The sequence below is a fragment of the Myxocyprinus asiaticus genome, chromosome 48 (assembly GCF_019703515.2).
Source record: "Myxocyprinus asiaticus isolate MX2 ecotype Aquarium Trade chromosome 48, UBuf_Myxa_2, whole genome shotgun sequence".
Classification (NCBI taxonomy): domain Eukaryota; kingdom Metazoa; phylum Chordata; class Actinopteri; order Cypriniformes; family Catostomidae; genus Myxocyprinus; species Myxocyprinus asiaticus.
In genome coordinates this window covers 28,718,146-28,734,176 of record NC_059391.1, presented here as the reverse complement: position 1 = coordinate 28,734,176, position 16,031 = coordinate 28,718,146, and the positions used below count along the sequence as shown (strand labels likewise).

General features: G+C 39.4%; 1 protein-coding gene across 10 annotated transcripts; it reads right to left on the bottom strand.

Annotated features, from left to right (window-relative positions):
* Window positions 1–711: 711 nt before the first annotated feature.
* Window positions 712–6,825, bottom strand: LOC127437113 (uncharacterized). 10 transcript variants are annotated; one of them, XM_051691804.1, is made up of 5 exons: window positions 6,703–6,825; window positions 6,543–6,629; window positions 5,569–6,415; window positions 2,949–3,100; window positions 712–2,811 (listed from the first exon to the last, which is right to left on the bottom strand). In XM_051691804.1, exons 4-5 carry the CDS (start codon window positions 3,064–3,066, stop codon window positions 1,283–1,285), a joined length of 1,647 nt encoding a protein of 548 aa, XP_051547764.1. In that variant the 5' UTR covers window positions 3,067–3,100; window positions 5,569–6,415; window positions 6,543–6,629; window positions 6,703–6,825; the 3' UTR covers window positions 712–1,282. The 10 variants fall into 10 exon arrangements, with proteins under 10 accessions (XP_051547764.1, XP_051547769.1, XP_051547770.1 ...); XM_051691809.1 differs by having other exon boundaries at window positions 3,017–3,100; XM_051691810.1 differs by having other exon boundaries at window positions 3,017–3,100; window positions 5,653–6,415.
* Window positions 6,826–16,031: the final 9,206 nt, after the last annotated feature.

Genomic DNA, 16,031 nt, shown 5'->3' with positions numbered 1-16,031 from the left:
TAAAAGTAATCCATAAAGCTCCAGTGGTTTAATCCATGTCTTCTGAAGCGACATGATAGGTGTGGGTGAGAAACAGATCAATTTTTAAGTGCTTTTTTGTCATAAATTCTCCTCCCTGCCCAGTAGGGGTTGTTATGCACAAACAATGTGAATCACCAAAATCAGAAGAAGGAGAAAGTGAAAGTGAAGGAAAAAGGACTTAAATATCGATCTGTTTCTCATCCACACCTATCATATCACTTCAGAAGACATGGATTATTCACATCAGAGTAGTCTGGAGTACTTTTATGCTGCCTTTATGTGGATTTTGAAGCTTCAAAATTTTGGTCACCATTCACTTGTATTGTATGGACCTAAAGAGCTGAGATATTCTTCTAAAAATCTTTGATTATGCTCAGCAGATGAAAGAAAGTCAGGGTGAGTAAATGATGGGAGAATTTTCATTTTTGGGTGAACTGTCCCTTTAACTACTGGTACTTTTATGTCCCAGGGGTTGATTTGTTTTTTTTTTAACAGATTTAAACTTTTTTTCTTTATAGTACTGTCAATCAATTAAAGCTTTTTGAATGACTTGAATCACATGATATATTGGTTAATTAATTTTATCATATTAATTAATAATTAATTAGTAATTAATTTAATCAGTTATTCGCATACATCAATATTGGCTGAGAAAAGCACTCAAATTCAAATAATTCAAAGACATTGTGGTAGATGCGTCTATTTTATAGGCAGAGCAAGTTAATACATTTTGATTAAAGATTACACACCTAAAGTTGTTTTTTTTCATTAATTAATCAGTCATAATATGTCCAGGTATGTGTGTTAAGGAAGTAAATAAGTAAAAAAAAAAAATGAAAGAAAGAAATAAAATTGATATGACCTCTTAACAGTCTAACAATCACATAATATAAACACAAACCCAAATTCCAGCATTATATGTTCAGAAAAAACGCGTTACAGATTCTGTCGATTACTATAGAAAAACCAAACAGTAATTATATAAAACATGGAAGAAGTGTTTTAAAATTAAAATGATGGAACTAATAAGCACACAACAATATGAACAAATCAGTAAAACAAATAATGTGAATAAAACCATGGGTGCAGTAGCGGATTTAGGCATGGGCGAAATGTGCAGTTACCCTGTGTGGCATCTTGCGGGAGGGCGGCACGAGACACCCACACAGACCTGTGGCTGAATTGCACTGCTCACAATTATTACACATTTACATTATATTATACATTTTGACATTTTATTGTGTCATTTGTGATTTAGTTGCTATTCCTGATTGATCTGATGCAGTCTGCACTCTTTAATTACAAGGAATGAACCCAACATTAACGCTACATAAAACAAGTACGAACTGAGCAAGTTGTATATTAATAATTTGAGAAAACTTACTAACGTCACTAAAATAAGAATCACAGAACCAATAAACACACAACAACATGAAAAAAAAGGTATAAGAACAGTTAGGCAGATTACACCTTGTACAGTTTTTTTGTTAAAATGGAAATATGCTATTGTAAATGCTAATATTAGCAGAATTATTGTCATCTTCACACCCAACAGAGCAAACACAGTCACGCAACCCATTGAGAGTGTCGCACCGACTATACAACACACAAATGATGTGAGCGCTAAGAGTGAAATGTCACAGCTATTTATTTCTGTGCATTTCGGTATTTTATTGTTTCCAGTAGTGAAAAATAAGAACGCAAAAGCTCCGATTGTGATCCCAGGAGCGGCTTGGCATGCTACGAGCACGTCCGACCACGTCCTAATGCTAATAATTGTTCCAAAGGCTAATGCTAATCCCATGATCACAAAAAAAACCACTACAGTGCCTGGAAGTAGAAAAAAGAAAAATAGTTTCATGATGATTGGAAATGATCTGCCGGACGTCATGAACCCTTCATTTAGTTCATTGCTTAGAAGAGTCGCTAACGATGAGCACAAGGCCAAATTTAGCGGTATAGCGACATCTGGACTCAGAGTATTTGTTAAAATTACTATTAAAACAAGAACTGCTGCAAATCCTGCCACGTATTTCACATCTCTGTCCATCACTTTAGTGAAAATAACAAGAGCTGCTGTTGAAATGAGGAAAATCCATTGCAAAATTCCAAATACGCCTTCTAAATTGTCATATATCACAGATGAGCGAAGATTTTCTTCATTTACATCTTGACTGGCATCATCTTCAAGTCTTGTCTCGATTTCTCGCAGTCTTTTCAAAAGCTCTAGCCTTTCTGTTTCTAACTCATGCGTCTCGTTCAATGTTGAGTAAAATGTTTCTCTATTGAGCCAAACTAACTTGTGTATTTCCTCTAGAAGAGCTGTAGTTTGAGCAGGTTTTGGTTCAGAGTTGGTGACGATGTGAAATCGGCCTCGACATGCGTCGATGATTTCTCCAACTCTCTCTGTGTTTCTGTCAGGTTTCTGCGGGTCCTTCTGGAGCAGAAGAACGATGCAGTACTGCAGAACCTGTGCTCCCAGCAGCTCCTGGACTTGTTGGAGAAGATCACACTGTTCAGATTGTAGATCTTCCAGACCGAGGGTGATCAGAACAGCGTGAGGTCCAGGAGAAGAGAGAGACAGAGCTGTATTAAAGTCCTGACTCGCTGGATTCTTCTCACAGAGGTTTGGTCCAGTGATCAGCATCATTACACGACCCTCATCTGTCATGACTTCACTCTTCATCATCTGTCTGCTGACTTTCCTTCCTAACAGAATATCTGCAGCTCTGAATCTGGAGTCACTTTTGACTCCAAAGATCAGGATTCTCACATCTGCATCATGAGAAGCTGTAAGAGAAAGTGAAACCAACAGTGTGACTCATGCATTTACATGCTAACTTTAATATAGATAAGAATACATAAAATCAATGATATGTAAACATTAAAATATTTGGTTTGTGCATGAAATGTATCCATAAACGTACATAATTCAATTACATGATCAAATAAAATTTTTGGTTGCAGTAACAGTAGAGGAGAGCAGATACGACACCTAGTTGTACAGATGTGATGTGAAATGCAAGAATCAGTGTGATGATCCATTTTGGTTTTGTCCTGGTTAACTTCATCTTACAACCTGAAGAATAAAGCAAAAACATCTTAATGTTATCTTAGACCACGTCCACACTTATGTGTTTTTGTTCGAAAATCCATTCATTTTGCTACGTTTCGCTACGTTGTGTTTAGTCACAACCTGCAGCACATATACTTTAATACTCATGTGCACATTGCTTAATTCAAGAAGTGTTTTGTGCTACTGTAGAGCCGAGGAGGGCGGGGCCGGGCTGGAATGAGACACACCCGGTCCCCAATCAGCCTGATGGGGCGCGCGAGGGATAAAGGCGGCCGGGGACGACAGTTCGAGAGAGAGAGAATTGCAGGCAGCTGTACTGTGTGTTTTTGGTTGTGTGTTTTGTTTAAATTGTTTATTAAATTATTATTTATATTATTAAGCCGGTTCTCACCTCCTCCTTTCCACTGAACCCCCTTACAGCTACTAATTCCACATTTCCTCCCATTATATTGTATTTATTTATGTATTTAATTTACCACTACTTGAACAACTGGAAACGGCCTGTTTTTCTTTTGTTTTTTGCAAGCACTCGTGTTGTCCCGTGTTGTAGATATGCCTCACCTTAGGTAAAAGTTCTCTCTTATACACTGCTGAATGATAATACAATGTACTTTGAACCCTTTTACAATATTCGCAAGCTTTACATCCTAAAACTAAAACTCACAACCACAAAATAAACATCTTGGGTTTCTAGAGATAAGTGATACCACTTCTTTTTAATTTAGCTACTACAAAGGCCAATACAACTAATACAAGGACCAATACTAATACTTTAATTAAATGGAAAATGTGTGTGATTTCTGGGGTTAATAGATTAAGCAATTTAGCATTATATTGGACATTTCTCATTAACATTAAAAAACTGCAATAATTGCACTGTTTGCACTTTTCTGCATGTGTTAAGATGAAGTTGTAATAGTTTTAGTATTAGACAATATCTGCAAGCAATTTTATTTTTACACTTTAAAGGGGTCATGACATGAGGAAGCAAATTTTCCTTGATCTTTTGACATATAAGAGGTCATATAACATATAAGAGGCTGCGTGCCCACTCTACCAGGGGTGTAGCAGCCTCCTGGGCTCTGACCAACGGCGCCTCTCTAGCAGACATTTGTAGAGCAGCGGGCTGGGCAACACCTAACACCTTTGCGAGGTTCTACAACCTCCGGGTTGAGCCGGTTTCGTCCCGTGTGTTGTCAGGTTCAAACAGGTAAGTCTCGGGACAGCCGGCCGGGTGTACCGCTTGCGCATAGCGCCTTTCCCCTCCCTTAAGGCGAAGACGTGCACTCTTTCTCCCAGTCGCGTTCACAAAAGTGTGGACCCTGGATGTCCTTCCTCCTTAGCCCTGTGGCTAACCAGTTTTCGGAGAAACTCGCCGCCGGCCCAGTACGTGTGCTAATTAGGCCCTGTACTGGGTTAGGTGCTCCACATGCACTGGTTACCCCATTGGTAACCCCATGTGATGTATTTTCCGCAAAGTGGTTTCCCCATTGGTAAACCGCATCTTCCTTGGGCAGACGCCCCTCTGCCCTGGGTCACCGTGTCTGTAGAAACTCCTCCCCCCTCGGGTAGGACCTACCACGGGACCCTTCCACATGACGTGCTTCCGACTAGACTCGGTAAGACCATGTGACGTATTTCCACTTAAAAGCCCCCCCTCTCTGGGTGGGGTGTGGTCTCCGCGGTGTCCTCTTTGGAGGTACACCCCCCAACATGGACCTTATATGGCCCCCAGCTGAACGATTTTGTTCCTTTTGGGGAGGAAAAAAAAAGAGAAAAGGTCGTGGTTGGGCCGGCCGGCCGGTCCTCATTTTTTTGTGCACTCCCTGAGGTGCAGGGGACCGTTTGACGCCCACAAGAGCGTTGGGGGAGGTTACGTGATGGCTGGGTGCGCTGGCTACGAGGCACACAGAGGTCTGCCCGTCTCGCCTCGCTAGTCCACGTAACACAGTTCAGTAGTCGTGGCATTTTGTATAGGGACCCCTAGTGTCACTTCATCGACACAACGTCGAGTGTGTGACAGAAGGGGACCGTCTCGGTTACTATCGTAACCTCCGTTCCCTGATGGAGGGAACGAGACGTTGTGTCCTTCCTGCCACAACATCGAACTATCCGTTGAATGGGCCGGGACCTTATCTCGGCTCCTCAGTACAAAACCTGAATGAGTGGTTGCATTCCAGCTCCTTTTATACCCATATTTCCGGGGGAGTGGCATGCAAATTCCACTCGCCAATTCTCATTGGCCTTTTCTCAAAGATCAGAGATCTCTGGGGCTCCCAGGAGCGACCCCTAGTGTCACTTCATCGACACAACGTCTCGTTCCCTCCATCAGGGAACAGAGGTTACGACAGTAACCAAGATATTTTTTTCATTTATATGCACTAATATAAAAATACACAGCAACAAACAGAAATAATTGTCTACATACATTCTTACTAAAACATTTTCAGCCAAAAATGTATCAAACTTACCAAATCTAGCACTGATTGTGATTCTGAAGTTTGAATCAAAGACTATATTGAAACTAAGTATTGTACTGTCATTGCCACACTGACCTGAGGATGCATGGCAGGTTTGAGAACACTGATATTTTTGTTTATTACTTTTGAATATTTTAGCCTAACGTCATTAGCCAGAAGAGCTGTTATTAAAGGTTTGGGCAGCGCAAACTACAGTATGTTGTAGCCGAAAGTAACCCCTCAATATCAAGGATTTTCTTCATTTACATCTTGACTGGCATCATCTTCAAGTCTTGTCTCGATTTCTCGCAGTCTTTTCAAAAGCTCTAGCCTTTCTGTTTCTAACTCATGCGTCTCGTTCAATGTTGAGTAAAATGTTTCTCTATTGAGCCAAACTAACTTGTGTATTTCCTCTAGAAGAGCTGTAGTTTGAGCAAGTTTTGGTTCAGAGTCGGTGACGTTGTGAAATCGGCCTCGACATGCGTCGATGATTTCTCCAACTCTCTCTGTGTTTCTGTCAGGATTCTGCGGGTCCTTCTGGAGCAGAAGAACGATGCAGTACTGCAGAACCTGTGCTCCCAGCAGCTCCTGGACTTGTTGGAGAAGATCACACTGTTCAGATTGTAGATCTTCCAGATTGAGGGTGATCAGAACAGCGTGAGGTCCAGGAGAAGAGAGAGACAGAGCTGTATTAAAGTCCTGACTCGCTGGATTCTTCTCACAGAGGTTTGGTCCAGTGATCAGCATCATTACACGACCCTCATCTGTAATTATTTCATGCTTGATAATCTGTCTGTCCTCCTGTCGTTGGTCTTTCCTGCCGAGAAGAGTGTTTGCAACTGAAGGCTGGGCAGAATTTCTGCCTCCAGCAATCAGGAAATGAAAAGTGAAACCAAAAATTCAAATGATGCTAATATTTTTTTTTTTACACGGAAACTTTAGTATAACATTTGTGTTTATAGTGTAGAGGAGAGATGCTACTGTACCTTCTATTTGTAAAACTCTGATGTAAAATGCAAAAATCAGTGTGAGGATCCAGTTTGGTTTTGTCGCAGTTAATTTCATTTTACAACCTGAAGAGTAAAGATAGTATGTAAAATCAATATGTATGATCAATACAAATGATAAAGAGCTGACATTGCTTACAATCAGTTTATCTTCAGAAGTGGAGTTTAGTCCTACTTCTTGCCAATGAGGATTGGTTTGTTGTTATAATATATACAGTGATAACCAGTACAACAGTTTTCTGAAAAGGGAAGTTCAGTCACATGACAGTGGTGCTCATAATGCCGTTCACAACCCTTAAAGGGATAGTTCACCAAAAAATGAAAGATCTGTCATAATTTACTCACCCTCATGTTGTTTTAAACCTGTATGACTCTCTTTAATCTGTGAAACACAACATAGCAGACAGAATGTTAGTCTCAGTCACCATTCACTTGCATAGGATTTTAAAAGATGCAGTGAAAGTGAATGTTGACTGAGGCTAACATACTGCATAACATCACCTGTTGTGTTCCACGGAGGAAAGAACGTAAAACGGGTATGGAACAGCATAAAAAATGGTAATGTCTTAAGCAGTTTTGCTTCTCAAGTAAATTAATCTTTTCATAAGTATTTTTAGATGTTTTTACTCAATGACGATATAATTTTTTATTTATTTATTTATTTATTTTTTGCATTGTGTGAACCTATTAGCATTAATGTTAGCTTGACATCTAAGCTCTCTCCCTAAAAGCTTCATCAATAGAAAAAAAAAAAAAAATATATATATATATATATATATATATATATATATATATATATATATATATATATAAAATAATAATAATAATAAAAATATTTGAATTTGCATTGAAGTGACTGCACCAAAATGCAAATATAAAAAAATAAGGCGGAAATGCGTCATCATAGTCTGTGAAAAGGGTCCAATGTAAAGTCCAGAATCTAAGCTTTAAAACGACACCTATTTTGTTCAGATCAAGCAAGTGATTATTAATTTATTATGTAATTATTATCATTTTTTTTTTCCCGCAAGGAGCGGGGAGCGCCCTCCACTGGCCCGGTTTAAGCTCAGTTCAATTAATCATTATAGAAAAAATATATATATATATATATATATATATATATATATATATATATTAAATTTTTTTGTGATTTCTTTCCCCTTTTTCACCCAATTTGGAATGCCCAATTCCCAATGTGCTTTTAAGTCCTTATGGTCGTGTAGTGATTCGCCTCAATCCGGGTGGTGGAGGACGAATCCCAGTTGCCTCCGCATCTGAGACCATCAACCCGCGCAACTTATCACGTGGCTTGTTGAGTGCGTTGCCACGGAGACATAGCGCATGTGGAGGCTTCACGCCATCCACTGCGGCATTCACACTCAACTCACCACGCGCCCCACTGAGAACGAACCACATTATAGCGACCACAAGGAGGTTACCCCATGTGACTCTACCCTCCCTAGCAACTGGGCCAATTTGGTTGCTTAGGAGACCTGGCTGGAGTCACTCAGCACGCCCTGGATTAGAACTAGCGAACTAGCGAACTCCAGGGGTGGTAGCCAGCGTATTTTACCACTGAGCTACCCAGGCCCCCATATACATATATTTTTTAAAAATGTCATAATTATTGAAAAAGAAGTTGATAAAAATATATAATGCAATTTCTTGTGATGATATATGCAATATGAGAGATTTATAAACAATCTTAGTGCGCCGGTCATTTTTGACCGGGAACTCAAAATGTGTTCGCACAAAATGAACACAACACAAGGGTTAATGTCAGAAAATTCACTTCACCTCTAGAGTCACAAAGTCAATACGCTGAAACAGCACTTCTTAGAGCAGCAAAAACCACAAGAGCACTGAGCACATTTTCTACAAATGCATTGAAAGAACTGATATCATTTCTGAAATCACAATCACAGAGCCAGTAAACACACAACTACATGAAAAATCAATAAGAGAACAATTGATACGATAATAAGCCTCCTATTTTCCTTCTGTAAACTGAACCATTCGCCAGTAAATTCGTCCTCCTGTCTGCTGTCTTTCCTTCCTAGGAGAGTGTTTACAACTGAAAACTGGGCAGAACTTTTGCCTCCAACAACCAGGACCCTAAGATTAGTTTACTTACAAACTCACATTCAGTACATCAGTTGTTGATGCAAACAATGCAAGCGTTCATCACATTTGTGATTATATTTAGTATAGAGGAGAGTACAGACACTGCCTTCTATTTGTACTGACGTGATGTGAAATAAAGGTGTTTACGTGCAATGCGACTTTGGGATAACAGGCAAATATCTACAGTACGTGTGCCGATTACTTTATGCTTAAACTGTTATGACCTTACTGCGATAAAGGAAAGCCATTTTGTTTAAATGACCACACACATTGTTGGCTTATTAAGCATTATCGGTGTAAGAACGTGCATGTAAATGTCCTCAATGTTAAATAAATTCCTAAGAACTGACCAAGTTTTCCATAAGCACTTTGAGAGCTAAATGCACAACAACATGGAAAAACCAAGAAAGAAACAACAAACTCCATCAGTTCGTTCTTTAAATGGAAATATGCCAGCGTAAATGCTGATATTAGCAGAATTAGTGCCGTCTTCACACCCAACGGAGCAAACACTGTCAAACATCCAACTGCGAATGTCGCAATCAGAGTTGTCGGAGCATACGGGTTTAATGGAATAGATTTGGCACAAATAAACACCGAATGTAACCCCAGTAGTGGTTAGCATGTTACCACATCAGACCACGTCCAAATGCTAGTAATTGTTTCAAGGATCACTCCTAAACCTGCTATGCAAACTATACTTGGGAATGGAAAAAGCACCAAATTTACTGGAATAGCGACATTTGGACACATGAACGTTTCGTAATGTGAATGTAAATGCAACAAGTGCACATAACAGTGCTCCGAAATTAAAAATTTCCTGCCTTCCTTCACTGAAAATAACAAGAGCGGTCAGTGAAACAAGGTGAAACCATCCAACAATTCCAACTTTTCCTCCTAAAGTGTTATATATTACAGACGAGAGCTGATTTTCTTCATTCACATCTCGACCGGCCTGCTCTTGGAGTCTTTTCTCTGTATCTCGTGGTGTTTTCGAAAGCTCTGCGCTCTCATTCAATGTTCTAGTAATTGTTCCAAGAGTCACTCCTAAATGATCTGTAATGCAAAGTTTATTTACAAACTCAAAGTAGGTAATTATACCAACGCTGGAAGTGTTGTTCAGTCTTTTATCGCAGCTCTTTTACTTGGTTAACCTGTTTTGCATAATGTGATTGTTGTACTGATGTTACTGATAACCGGGGTGGAATATGCATGTACTGTAGGTTAAAAGCAAAGGCATGCATTTATGAAAGCTTCCTAAATATGCAAACAAACTGAAAGTAAACTGCAAATTTGTTTTGATCCACATTAGGCATATAAATGTATTTATTAGGCGAATAAGTTGATCAAAACGTCTATTCTGAATTCATAAAACTAATACAATTGATGTTTTCTTTGAGAAATGTAATTGCTTAAAACAAATGATCATGAGAGCGCTACATAAGTGCAATTTTCATGCCAGCGGAAAGTGCAAGTGGGCATTGGTGGGAGTGTTTACGTGCAAACTGTGGGTGTATGCACAAAGTGCCCGTAAGCGTGTCCATATTTGTATCATTATAATTCATTGCATACAGTCAGTTTACACTACCAACTTCTTATGAATATGCTGTCTTGGTTTATATCGCTGGTGCTTGAGGGAATGGACTATATAATAGGATAGAATAGCATATTAGCACTTTGCACATGCAATTTCATCAAACCCACTTGTGCCTAGACTTAGCGCATGCTAGCACGAAAATACCAAAACTTCATGGCCATGACCACTGACTTTCTGCTTATGACTTAAAGCATGGTGCTGCACTCTTAAAATAGGGCCCCATGTTTTCAGTTTAGTCCACCAACAGGTTGTGTTGGATCTTACCCAGACTTGGGACAGATAATCTTTAGACCACAGTTGTCAAAAGGTCTTTAAAGATTTGTTTAAAATACCAAACCGTTCACATGTAACACAACAAATTTGATGATGAGGAAACCAAACAGGAAGTGAGGTTGAATCGTGGCAACAGCTTGGTGTATTGAAATGAAACTTGGTAATTGTCATTGCCACGTTACCATAAGGGTGCATAGCTGGTTTGAAGGCATTGAAAATGTATATTTTTGTTTATGACTTTTGAAATGTTTTGCCTGTCATGAGCCAGAAGATGCAAAGAGGCTGTTTTTTTTTTTCTCCCCAATTTGGAATGCCCAATTCCCAATGTGCTCTTAAGTCCTCGTGGTGGTGTAGTGACTTGCCTCAATCCGGGTGGCGGAGGACGAATCTCAGTTGCCTCTGTGTCTGAGACCGTCAATCCGTGCATCTTGTCACGTGGTTTGTTGAGCGCGTTACCATGGAGACATCACACTATTCTCAACAGCATCCACGCACAACTCACCACGCACCCCACCGAGAGCGAGAACCACATTATAGCGACCACGAGGAGGTTACCCCATGTGACTCCACCCTCCCTAGCAACCGGGCCAATTTGGTTGCTTAGGAGACCTGACTGGAGTCACTCAGCACGCCCTGGATTCGAACTCACGACTCCAGGTGTGGTAGCCAGCGTCAGTACTTGCTGAGCTACCCAGACCCATCTCTGACAGATTCTTAATATCTTTTGGTATTTTGTTTCTCACATAATTTCATTAAAGGAATATTCCGGGTTCAATACAAATGAAGCTCAATTGACATTTGTGGCAAATGTCATTCATGCAAATGTCATTTTTGGTGACATGCTTCTATCAACTAATGTTATTCTTTGTTAATCTATTATATTTAAAAACATATTTTAAGTGTATCATTATTGTAGAGATTTTGTTTTGTAGCACAGCATTCAACTCTGGTGACTTTGAGAGAAGCATTTATTTTTTTATTATGATTATTTTCTTAAATAAGTATAGCATTTATGTAACAGTTGGCTAAAGCGTTTCTAAAAGAGGCTATTTAGACTAGTGTCAGAAATTAACTTTTCTTTTAAGGGGCAACATTTGCCCCCCGGAGTTGTTTTTAGGGGCATTTTTCACCATTATGAGGGAGTTGTTAGGGCATATTTTTTCTAACCACACAAAGTCTCGAATAAAAAGAAATATATCAGATGTTATGAATAAAAAATGGAAATCATACGGTTTTTCAATTTCTGTTTAATTTCTGTCACCTTCAGTGGTATTTTTACCCTGAGCCCTTGTTAATTTCTGACCCGTTCACGAACACGTTCTTGTGCTAAAAAAAAGCAAGATGCAGCACAATGAATAAGGCAGAACACATGTGTCTCGAGACGCGTTTTTAACGATTTAACTTCTTTTATGGCGTCTAAAAACACAGCAAAACAATTGAATTGAGGACAGGGGAAGCTTTATGTGGAGCATTGAGTGAGGATGCGCATGTGGATTAATGTGGAAATCTTGTATGTCGATTGCACCTGACACATGCATAAATTCTCCTCCCCTTCACATCTGACACAATAGTCTTAATTCATGTTTCACAGCTGTTTTAACAAATTGTCACATACTTCAACAGTGCATCTTGAATTATAAGGATTTATTGTTTATACAGTTGAAGGACATCTACTTTGTGCATGACACTAGTAATTTTTACAACAATTGTTTACAGACAGATTGTTTCACTTTTAATATTTTTATAGTACAGTGACCTCTTATATGTCAAAAGATCAAGGAAAAGTAGATTCCTTATGACATGACCCCTTTAAATGATTTGGATTTCCCGGCACTACATGAGAGAGAACACACGTTGGGATGATACACCACTGTTTGACTGCAGATATACAGTAGCTAAGCAAATAGCTGAGTTTAACTATCAGAAAAACTTTTAGTCAGTTAATCCGCAACACTGCTGACATAAGGTTAATAGTTGGTCTCTATGGGTGCTGTGTTATGCTTGTTTAATGATGACTTGTTTCTTTTAACATGAATATTGCCAGAACGCTTCTTCATTGCCTTATGTTTCCACAGTTCATGTAGTCATGCTGTTAGCTAAGGTCAAAACGTCTCCTTTTCTGTTATTGCAACATCTTGGTTCATACATTTTAGTTGTTTGTGTTGGGGTATGGTGGATGTTATCGTCCAAAGCACAGCCAGGGGCGCTTCGCTTTTTTAATTCTGTCAAAAGCACACATTTGCCTAAATGAACAGACATGATTTAAAGTCTCAATGCTGCACGTTAAAACAGCTGTAAATCTGAAATCGTACCCTGGAGATATAATTTCTCAGTGCTTCTGTTAGACGTCCTGCTCTAAATCTGGAAATGTATCCTGCAACGAGAAGTATCTATTTACCATGGCCGCATCTTCTGGCTCGAAACGAAAACGAAACATCAAATATCCGTTACACTCAGCAGGGCTCTCCCAGCACAATCAGCCATTTCCAAGACGTTCTTTCGAATGACGAATGATGTGGAAAATATGGGACATTTCGGGTTGGCCAAAAGCCGGAACAGATAAGGCCAAAAATCTGTGACCTATAAAACACCCTAAGCACCAGATTGTCTAGTTAAAGGAATTCACCCAAAAATGAAAATTGTGTCACTATTTACTCACCCTGATGTAGTTCATAAACAAACTTTCATGCTTGCGTGGAACAAAATGCAGAAATCAGTAGAATTTCCATGCTGCCCTTTCTCGTGCAAGGAAACCCGCTCAAATCTCATTCTCGCTTATGCATATTCATATTTGGCACATCGCGTTCATTTACAAGACACTCGAGAACCAATAGCATATAACATTATTGATGTCAATCCTGACATGATAGACCATGATGCATGGAGTTTGAATTTGCACATGTGCACAACGACTTAAATTTCAGTCTGTTCCTCACAGAAAGCTACCATATGCTTTCAGAAGACGTGGAATATAGCGATATAGTGTTGCATAAACTAATTTTATGGTGCTTTTTTGTCATATTTGAAGCTTGACAGTGCCTGTCCCCATCATTAAAGAAAGCAAATGAGAATACTTAATAAGCAACTACTTTTTTGTGTTACCACCGAACTTCAAAACGCTGTCTGAAGAATTCATGACAACTGATATTATTGAAGAACTCTGTACAAACTGTCCTTACTGCTCCCAAATTTGTTTGGTTCATCATTTGCCGTCTCATGGAGAGATGGTCATGCATGGCACTGGTTATAGAAAATTCACAGCTCAGTAGGCAATAGATTTTGTAATCTCTTTCAATCATCGACGGCTGGTCATGTGTGAGTTTACTGATGCAATCTGCCAATCAAGAGAAGAGTTGACAACAATCAAGCGACCACCAGTCAGGTGGAATAATGAGCTCCTTCCTTCCAAACGAAAACATTCCCGATCCATTACAAATACTGTCAAACTGAGAGACAGATTGGCGAAAATGTACCCAAAAGGATGTGCCACATGCACATGAGTAAATGATTGATTTTTCACCTTCAATGTCTGTGTGTTAATTTGCCAAGAACAGGGCCGTGTCATTCGTATGTTTCAGCCAAGATAATATGACGTAAGCCAGATCATCTAATTGTGCTCTTTTCTCTAGGGGTTATTTGGTTAATCAAACACACGACTGGATTATCTTCACAGTGATAATTGCACAATCATCTGTGTATTGTAATGGGCTCGTGTATATCGATAATTAAAACCATCGTAATGAATGCAGCAATTGATTGGCATCAGAACAGAGCAACATGATGATGTCACATGCTCTTAAAATATTAGGAATATGCAAGTTTTTAAATAATCTATATTTGCTCGAAATTATAAAAAGAAATTATACAAACAGTAGAGTGCCCCTAAAATGTATAGTGACTATATTGTGGTCCATAGATAATGTGCTGATGCAGACTGATTGCACTTTATATTCTGTGACAGTCGTTGAAAGTTTTACTGCTGAAATCGGACTACGTTTATCAATTTCAAATCACTGCCCCCAGTGGCCGAAGCTGGAAGTGATGTTGAGATTATTGGCACGTTTCCACAGGGTGGCGCCAAAAGCGAGTTGTATTTTTAGTCATAAATGATGTAATACAGTCAATGAACCATACTGTATGTCCTAACCCAAACCCCAACCCTAAACCTAACCGTCAGTGGAGTAAAAATGTCATTTTAGAGCAAAAATGCAACCTCTGAATCGTGCTTGTAATTGTTTATGTCAACGCGATTACTTCCTGGTTTCCACGGGACCAGAAGCAGTGCCTCGTATAGACTTAGACCCTCCCATGCTAAGTAGCATATCGGGCAGTAAGTTCTCTCCAGCGTTTCCGGTCGCTGGCCATGGTCTCGACGTCATCCCACGTGGTGTTTAGTGTCTCCAGGTTTTGGATAAATGTTCTCCTCCACGTGTTTCGAGGGCATCCTCGTTGACGTTTCACGCCTGGTGGTACCCATCTCATTGCGATCTTGGGGATCTGGTGGTTTCTCAATTCGAAGAACGTGGCCAGCCTATCTGAGTCTCCTGTGGGCGACGATGATGTGGAGCTTGCACGCGTCACTCCTTTCGTGCACCTCTTCGTCAGATCTTGAGGATTCGGCATAAGCACAAAATTAAGCCACAAAACAACAAAATTAAACCACAACAAAACTAAATTTAACCACAGCATTACAAAAAAGCCACAGCACAATGAAATTAGGCTACAAAACAATGACATTAAGCCATAACACAGCAAAATTAACAACAATGCAATAGTCGCAACCAACAAAATTAAGCCACAACACATTACAAACGCCACAACACAATATTAAGCCACAGCACAACAGAACAATCACGATGAAATTTAGCCACAACACAATGCACATAAGCCAAAACAGAACTAAATTAAGCCTTTTCTAATATTTTTGTTGTGTTGTGGCTTAATGTTGCCGTGTTTTAAGCTTTTATTTGCTTGAGTTGTGCACCTCTGGGCCACCGTATTTCAGGGTACAAGAACGTTCTGAAGCAACATGTTGATTTCCATATGATCACACTACTTATTCAGATTCAATTGAATGTTGCACACAAACAGTTTCGGTAACATTTTTAGGCAGCTAACATCAAAAGTCCATGAATCAAAACAATCAGCATTTGCTTGACATGACAGCAGTCTTGAAAGGTGAACCACCTATGAGCATTTGTTTCACTGTCACCTAGGGCATTTAATAGTTAATAATCTGTCAGTTTGTCACGTCATAGCCATCGAAAGATATGGGACGAAATGTTCAGTTGCGCGGTTTAAGGAGCTATAATATTGACTTTTCCTCTGGCTGCAATTTCATCTTCATAAAGGACCTGCTGACCTGCACTCCATCCACTGCGACAGCTCAATATTCATCATTTTTACAGCTTGGCACATAAAGACAGGAAATTAAGCAGGGATGTACGGTAGGTCTACAAAACTAATAAATATCT